This window comes from Geospiza fortis, unplaced genomic scaffold, assembly GCF_000277835.1.
Source record: "Geospiza fortis unplaced genomic scaffold, GeoFor_1.0 scaffold452, whole genome shotgun sequence".
Taxonomy (NCBI): Eukaryota; Metazoa; Chordata; class Aves; order Passeriformes; family Thraupidae; genus Geospiza; species Geospiza fortis.
In genome coordinates, this window is record NW_005054369.1 from 2217129 (window position 1) to 2226495 (window position 9367).

Below are 9367 nucleotides of genomic sequence, written 5' to 3' on the forward strand. Positions count from 1 at the left end.
AACAACCCCAGACAGTGTCACCAGCACAGCTATGGGGACATAGGAACAGCCCCAGACAGTGTCACCAGCACAGCTATGGGGACACAAACAGCCCCATACAGTGTCACCGCAGAAACAGCCTCAGCACACCCCTGATCAAGTCCAGAACACCCTGCAGGCTCTGGCAGCAGCCCCACCTCACACACAATATTCAGTGGAAATGCATCTCACAAGGAGCTCACCCCCAGCCTCTCCCTCACCCCACCACCTCTGCCAGGCTGGAAATTGCAATGTTCATCTCCTAAAGCTCCACTTTGCTCCAGAGCTGTGTCCTTGAGGAAAGGCGCCACACAAATGGGACACGCGATTTCCACGAGATGGAAACTGAACACAAACTTTCTGCTGCAATACCAAAATGATACAGATAATTTTTAACTCATCTACACAAGCTTTTTGAAAGCAGCTGGCAGAGTTTTTTTGGCAGTCATTTTATTTCTAGAAAAATACCAACACCTTGAAAGGCTTTTATTGTAAAAATATTCCTTTTAAAAAGCCTTATTATCAATCCTAATTATTTTTTTATCAGGCTTTAAACTGCATATAACCTCTATGACTCCTCATTACAACTCTGAAAAATGAGAAATATTCCTATAGAAGAGGCAAATCAACTGGGGCTTGAGTAAATCACATTGAAATAGAATTATAATTCAACAACAAAGGCACTGGGCTTGTTAGCTGTAGGACTCAGTGGATTGACCAGCTCAATTTACTTCTTCACCCTTCAAATACACACTGAGAACAACTCAATTTACTGTGGCTTTCTGAAATAAGGGTCCTCATCACAAAATATGTCAGCAGCTCATGGTTTCCCCTGCTCAGAGGATTGCAGTCCTTGGAAAAGCCCCAAGTTTTGCTGCTGTTCCAAGTCCACAAAGGGCTCCTTGCAGGAGCTGCACATTCCTGGTGCCAGGGGTGCTTGGTGGGACAGGGCCTGCTCTGGTCTAGGCTTCAGTCTGACCCAAGGCACTCACAAGAGGAATTGAGAACAAGGGAGATTCTCCTCCTGCCTGTAAAAAACACCCCAAACTGATCACATGCTCAGAGCTGGAAAGCAAAGCATTCTTTTAATCCAACACTGAAATTCATACCTTACACTCGCAAGATCTGTTGCAAGAGACGTGAAATGGCCAAGTATAAGCTAAATTAATTCAATATGAAAATGCCTCAGTACAAGCACTTTACAAACCCAGCATAAGGCAGGAACTTAGGTTTAGATTTTAATCCCACATTAAAGGGCTGCTAACGTGAACTGCATCATTAAAATAAAAGTATTCCCCCCCTCCCTTTAATTGCAGAAAGCACAATCTGTTTGTTTGTGGGGTTGTTTTTTTTCCTTTGAAATGCCAGCCTGAAAACTCGAGTTGAAGTGGATTGCTCCAGCCCCATCAGCTTTTGAAGGATTGCTGGGAGCTGAGACGCTACCTCATAGCTGGTGGGTCCCCAGCACAGCCTCTGCAGAGCCCCTGGCCACGGGGGCTGGTACTGGGAGAGAGGCAGAGCTCCCCACCATGATATCACTGCAGATCTCCCCTGGCCAAGTATGACAGAATTCCTCCAGCAGCCCAGCCTGACAGGAGCTGATGAAGGGGAATTTCACCCTATGGAAGGCTGCAAACCCCCAGGGAGAGCAGGAGGTGTCTGGTGGCTCGTTCCTACAAAGCTCTGCATTTTCTGCTCTTTAAAACACCCAGCACTCCCAATAATACCTGAGCATGAACACTCACACAGAGCTCTGCAAGCTGAACACGCTGTATCACTTAGGCTAAAAATGCAATGGACTTTTCTGGGATGAATCCCAGTTGCTTCACACTTCCCAGTATGCCCAAGTGGCTCAGGCAGGAAATGAATCCTCGTGTATCTAGCTGGAACCAGGGCACTGATTCAGTGCAGACAGCGAAAAGAATTTTCCCCACTCAATCACCAGCACCAAGTTTTCATTGGTGGTCCCAGCTCCAGGAATTTCTCAGCCCCGGAGCTGCTGTGTGAGCTCCAGCAAGTCCCTGGAACCAGGACACACCTACCAGCATTTCTGAAAAATGGCATGAATTAAATTATCAGATGGATCAATTGGTTAAACGAGGTTGGATGGGAGGAAGGGAATGTGTTTTCCTCCTCCTGGATGAGGTGAGGTGAGAGGGGTGGCTTTGAGCTGCTCTGGCTCCCTGGGACACAGAAATTCCCTGACTGCCAGAGGAGGTGCCACGCTCCCTCCCCTGATTGTGTCCATGCAAAACTTCTGCTGCTTCCAAATTAAACAAACGCACAAGAGTTATTAGCTAATAGAGCATATTTGCACTAATTACTCCTCAGAGTGGCCCTACAAGGCAGGAGTATGTGAATAAGGAAAAGCAAAAGAAATATCAGATTGTTTACCAGGCTATTAAATTAATGACTTCCAGGTTATTAATTAAAGGCTCAAGGAGAGGATCTCCCAGGGAAGGTTGTGGAGGATTAGAGCTGTTCCTCTGCCTGTGCCAAGCTGCATTCCCAGCTGATGACACAGCTTGTGGAGAGAGCACAGCTCTGCCTCTTATAGTCGATGCTCATGAGTCATAAAAAATATGGAGAGCACTATAAATTCTGGTTATTCCTCTCTCTCTCAAGATATGTAAAACAACCATGTAAAAGAGCTATGAAAGCTGTCCTCTCAGCCTTCAAAGCCTTGTTTAAGCAGCACTGTATGATTCCCCTTAATACAATTGTCTGGAAGTCTAAATTTTGGTAATTATTTCAAATGAAAAGGAACAGCAGGAGGCTCGGTTGAAGGGAATATAAACAATTATCACTTGCACGAAGGCTACGCCAGTTATGAAATAAACTTGAATGGGTTTGCTCTTGAAAACACTGAGCTCTAAATTAATTATCTGACAGAGTGAGCCCCTCAGCTGTGTATCAGAGCCCGGCAGAGCCACACAGGGGGTGCAGCAAAGGGGGGAAATGGGAACCAGCACAGAGACCTGCCCTGGGAGCTGTGGCTGCCCCTGGACCCCTGGCTGTGCCCAAGACCAGGCTGGAGCACCCTGGGATGGTGGAAAGTGTCCCTGCCATGGCAGGGGGAGGAAAAATACAAATTTGAGGGTCCTTTCCAACCCAAACCATTCCAGGATTCTGTGAGTCTGTGTGATGCCCCAATAAGTTCCTAATAAAACTGGAACTCATGTGGGGATCAAAACTCTGAATAACACCCTGGCTATCACTGCCTTTGCCCCTTTGCAACTCCCAATGTGTTCTTGAATCTCCAGCATTATTACAGTGGCTTTTTTAACAAATTTAAAGCTATTTTCTCTTCTTGCCAATGGTATTTTGTCTCAATGGCAAAAAAAATCCCAATTTTAGTAGGTGTTGAACTAGGGCCTTAGAGTGAAGGCATAAAAAAATGTAAAAAGGTGAAAAGCATCACTGTAACACCCAATGGGTGTGATAAATCTCGAGAATCATAAAGATAACCAACAACTGTCAGAGCTGATGATACTTATATAGGTAGCAGAGAATTTCACACTGAGATTCACGTAATCAGTGCCCAAAATTCCACACAAATAACCAAGATTCTGATGTTTGCTCCTGAATACAATCCATGTCACAATGCTCAGGAGTGGGGCAGGCAGGGATGCAGAAGCTGCTTCTTCAGGAGCCAAGGGAGATGCAATGCATGCTAAGCAGCAGGAAATGGTAATCCTCTGCCACTTCACATGCACAGTCTTAGAGCTGTGACAAGTGCACACTTAAAAACCAGAAGAAATATGGTCTAAATATATATTTTATAGCTGGCTTTCATCTTTATCTTCGCATTTCATTGCTAGAGTTTATATTCAAAGCATAACATAACACCAAGAAAGAAAAAAAGAGTGTTGCTACAAGAAAAGGAACTCTGCCTTCTCATCTTTCTTTCTCCCTTTTTTTAAAAACCCTTCTTTAAGATTTCAATTTGCAGCCCTGATTTATTCCAGCCCGGGCAAGGGAAGGAAACAGATTCACACGAGCTCAGAATCTGGCCTTGAACACTCCAGCTTGGCAAAGCAGTGTTACAGATCCCTGAATCCACTGCCCCCTGCCCAGAGGGGAGAAGAATCTCTGATTTATTTGCATTTAGAAGTCACTGGTGCTGGAGTGAGAGCTGGAAATGTCCTGCAGGTCTTGCCACCCTCTCTGCCCACCATGGGCACCTTTCATTTTCTCTGCTTGTCCCTAACTCCAACACAACCCCAATCTCTTGGGGTGTGGGGAGCCACAGAACAAGAGGTCTCACTCTCTGCAAGGTGGGGGAGAGGAGGATTTTCCAATCTATGTTTATATATTGAGGTCAGTGACAGTGACCCAGGTGGATTAAGGGTCTAACCCAGTGACAGGCAGATTGTGCACAGCTACTTCCCCACAGTTAATTATTTCAAAGAAGTCACACAGCAAAATTTGCTCATTGATTCGCATATCCCCCAAATTTAACATCAAAAATCAAAATCCCGGTTTGAAATTCCATCATTTGAAAGCAACCTGGGCTGGCAACTTGCAAACTCAAATCAAGTTCGAGCATCTCAGGGCTTCTCAGAGGGCTTTTAGGAACCACACTCAGCTCCAGGCTGCAAGTCCTCAAATACCTGCCCATTTATTTTTATGAGTGGCAGCTGTATCTGACTGGAGCACCCACAGGTTAGTTTTGCACTTGGACAGGTACAGAGATCAGGATTACAAAAGATCCCCCAGGAAGGAAAGCTGCACCTAACTTGCCCATGTGCTTTTAGAAAATTGAGAGGATTAAATCTTTCAAAGCACTTGGCCCTGATTGTCTTTGAGTCCTCACAGGTGCCAGCAGTGGCACGGCAGGTCCTACACAGACGGGCAGAGAAAACCCCACACCCTGAGCCCTCTGGGTTTACTGCAGAGCTGACCACACCAAACCCTCCCAAAATACTTTCCATTTCTCAGGAACTTCATGCATTTTACAAACCCTGGGTCCAAAGCCAGCTCCGCTAATCCATGTCCCTCTGGGAACACCAGTGCCAGCCCAGGGCAATGCCACACTGGGCACTGCAGCTTTTCCATGCCTGGCAGCATTGCCCCACATTATTTCCTCTGGTTCCTAAATTCCTTTAAAGCACAGAAATGGAGCCAAAATCCCCTTAATGCCCACGTGAAACATCTCCTGCCTGTCTCCCCAGGAGGAGGGATGAGGTTCTGGAATAACACCACTGATATTACCTGACCCAGAGCTCCTGTGCTGCAGGCATCTGGCACACACCAAGCCCTCTGTGTCCCTAACAGGGTGTGAGGATAAAAGCTGAAGCCAAACAGATGGTCTTCAAAAAAATCTTCCCTAAAGTGTTCTGTGTACTAAAACATCACTTACCCAAACTCTCATCAAACTTGGTTTGATTTGTGAATCGCGAGCCAAGTTTGGAAGAAAAATATTCAGCTGGAAATATGTGGGGGGGAAAGGAGGGTTGTTGTTTTTTGGGTTTTTTTTGCTGCACTTAAATAATATAAAATGAAACCACTTTGTTCAAACCTTAGAAATATTTAAGGAAAACAGAACCCAACCCTTGTGTGTTTAAAGCAAGCACTGAGGTGGGGGGTGGTAATCAACACAAAACGCAAAGTGCTGAGCACATGAAAAAAGAGAAGTGGAAGGACAACTGGAGCTCTAATGTATAATGACCTATCAACACATGCTGTAATGCACACAAAATTTCAGGGAAGGAGGAAATCACATCTGCAGGGAATATGGGCAGCCATTGTTTGAAGCCCAGGGTGATGTTGCACAACCCTTGAGGGCCCGAGCCCGCTGCAGCATTTTCTCCTCAGCAGCAGCAACTGGACACTCCAAACAGCAGCCACTCATTTTAGCAGCATGCTCAGGGTTGGCAACTGAATATTATATCCAGTTAATAAAAGAATTAGGTACCAGTAAAATATTCCCACTGAAAATGATACATTTTCTGAATTGAAAAACAAAAAAAAGATGCCAGGAGAAATGTTAACAATCCCAACTAAACAAACAGCATCACACAGTTGTAAAAACTGAGGTATTTCCATAGCAGCTTCTCTTAAGTATCTATATTTTACTTTTAAAATGTTCTTCCTTATCCAGGATGCTGACAGGCCAAGGGGAAAAGGCCCCAGGTTGTGCTCAGGTTGAATATTAGGAAATAATTTTTCACTGGAAGAGTGGGTAAGAATTGGATCAGGCTTCCCCAGGGCAGTGTTGGAGTCTCCATCCCTGGAAGTCTTAAAGAAATGACTGGATGAGGCACCCAGGGCTGTGGTTTAATGGATAAGGTGGTAGCCAAAGGGTGGACTTGATGACCTTCGGGGTATTTTCCAGCCTAAAGGATTCCATGATTCTACAGAAAGTGTTGGCATCAGCATGGGCATCTTTTAAACAAGAAAAAAGCAACAACTTTTCTGAAAAGGTGCCACCATGAAACCCTGGCCTTGGTTTCACAGAGCTTTGGCTTGAGTTGGGGAAGGTGGAGAGAAAAAATGACCTGCCCAGTAAATGATCAGTTCTCTCCAGACACAAAACCCTTAATTTATAATTGGGAAACACCAAATTCTTTAAATATAATTTAATTACATGTCTGTATTTAAAATTGGGGTTTGCCTGTCACTAATTTAGACTTTCATAAGTTAACACCTAAACACCTAAATCACGAGATGTCCTTGAAAAAGCACATCCCAACTGTATCAAAATAAAATCTGGTTAGAGATAAGCAATTTTTCTTTTTTTTCCCTCAGTAAATGGAATTTCCTCGCTGCTGCTGAGCAGTGCTGTGTGTTTGTGCCATTAGGCTGTGTGAATTATCTCACATTTTTTGCACAGTGTCTGGGCCCTCAACGAGAAAGTCATTAGCTTAATAATCATTGCTGACAGATTCCAAGTGAGAGATTCCAACAGATACTGCAGCGACTCCTGGGGTAAATAAAAGGACAGTTTTATCTCCAAGATGGGAGAGAAGGCTGCACTAAATGATGAGTGTGCTTTCCCAGGGACTAATTGTTAAGCAGGAGTATTTACAGTTAAAGGATTGGGGAATGGGACCATCATTGCCAGGCAATTATCTGTACACAAATAACTTTAATCCCTTGGCATTTTTATAGCCACTCCATTATTTATTTTACCATATATCCTATTGCAATACCATTCCCCTCTTACAAGTACATACTTTTTTTGACTTCATATACAATTAAATAAAACAGAGGAACACTTTGAAACGAGTTGAAGAACAATAGATTCCATTTAGCCATCAAATACAGCAGTATTTAACTTTTGTGCTTTTGATCAATATTTATGTGACAAGCTATTCATTACTCTTCTCCTCCACCACTGAAGCTGTTGTTCTTCCCACAGCCTGATGTGCACTTTTGTGTATTTAATTTATAAGTTTCCATGGAAAAGAAGTATTCAAAAGAAAAAAAAAAAGTGCTGATACAGCACGTGGATCTTTCTACCAAGCCACAAATCTTTTCTAGTGTTCATCTTAAACTGAAAGTAATTCTGGGAAACAAATTAACGATATAAATCACATTATCATTACTCACAGAGTGATACTGGGTTGTAACTCTCTCAGAGAGCTCCAGTGAGCAGCTAAAAGGCCTCTCTCTATATGGAGAATGCCTGTTTCTAATTAAATAATCTAAAAATAGAGTAGCACATACATCTAGGACCAAGCCATCTGTGTTATCTCTCCAAGATAAGCCATTCTACACCCACTCTGATATCCCTTTCATCACTGCACAGATTCAGAACTGGGCCTGGCCCTTCTCTCCTATTTAGGAAGGGACAGAGGAGAAGAAGGAACAATTTTAATCTAGACAAGCTTTTTTTGAAAGTCAGAGCCCTTGTTTGGAAATATCTTTTCACACCTACTTGTGTCAATCAGCAACGTGATCCAAAGCCACGTCCTGCAAGCAGTGGCAGTAGTCAAGCAGGATTTCTCCATGGAATACTTTCCCAATCCAGCAAGAAAAGCTGTTTCTAATTGGTTCTCTGGACTTTTTGAATTGTTTTTGCTTGGTTTTTTTTTCCTCCCTCTTTTTTTTTTTTTACTATTTAAAAACTTTACTTTTTCCCTTCTTCACTCAGGTAATTTAAAGAACGACGTAAAAAGTGAGCTGGAATCAAACTGGACCTGAGTTAAAAGGCTGGGTGAGAGATTCTCAGGATACATTTGGTGACAATAAAAAACAAACTTCATACTTCAAGAAGGAGATAAAACCCAGCCTTTTTTTCCTAAGTGCAGCTTCCTATATTGTTCACAAATGTCTGGGGGGAAAAAAGGAGCAAAGCTTATCAGGGCCTGTCAAGAGGGGGAAACAATCTCAGAGCCAGGGGCAGATCCTGCCCTGGTTAGGGAAGGGGAGCAGAGTGTGAAGGGAGAGCCTCAGTCCCAATCCAGCACAGGAATGGAATTTGGGGGTCTCCCATGGGATAATTAAGCCCAGATAATGCCTCAGGCTGCAGCCAGCACAGCATTATTTCCACTGGCCCCTAAATTCCTTGCTGTCAGACTGTATTTACCAAACAAACCTTTTTAGTGTGCTTGCCCCTCCCTCAGTTTTCATTTTGCTGTTGCATGACAGAATCTCAAGCAATTAAATTGCTATTATTTCACTTTAAACTTTCATTTCTGCCATCAGAAAGAAGAATGCATCTCTGCAGGAAAAAGGTATTCATTTCAACCAAAACCCTTCTCCATTTCTTAAATTAAATAGGCAGCAATTTCAGACATGTGGCAACACATGTTGATAAAAAAATAAAATAATATAAAATTATCAAATGATATAAAAACACTCTTATAACCTATAAGGTGAAAGTGCATTAAATTCCTCCTACAGCCTTTAAATTGTTACACAGCTAAGGATAAACAAACAGGCAAAATGAAGACTGACCTTTGAATAAATGCCATCCACTGGTCTCCACTGCTCTCCATTCAAAAGGAAGGGAATTGTTATCTCATAATCTTTGGCCTGGTCCTTGGACAGCTGCAGCCTCGGGGACTCTTCTTTGCTGCCCACATTCTCACCTAAGGACAGGGAGAGGCACCTCAGGTTAGCTGGGAAGAGCATCTGGCAAGGGGAACCTTGGTACTCGAGGGACTTGGCAGCACATCCAAAAGGAAATCATTCAGGAAAAGGATTAAACATGAAACTTGTAATGTCAGAGTCAAAACCTAGAGGAATTTCAGAGGGAACCTGTGGAATCAGAGGGGTTCAGAGGAGCTGGAGGGGATTAGATGGTGGCAGCAGAAGACAAAGACTGCACATTAAGAGTAGAGATATCAGGATGCAAGGATGTCATCATAGAGGATGAACAGTCTCATTAGTGGGGAAAAAA

The 9367-nt window shown here is 43.5% G+C and overlaps 1 protein-coding gene across 1 annotated transcript in view; it reads right to left on the reverse strand.

The window, feature by feature from the left end:
* The window catches only part of ADAM12 (ADAM metallopeptidase domain 12), a 165308-nt gene extending 156177 nt beyond the window's left edge, over window positions 1-9131 (reverse strand). Inside the window, 1 exon segment of the mRNA XM_031059893.1 lies at window positions 8923-9131. Within this exon segment, the coding sequence (XP_030915753.1) occupies window positions 8923-9099 (177 nt within the window). The 5' untranslated portion in view covers window positions 9100-9131.
* Window positions 9132-9367: the final 236 nt, after the last annotated feature.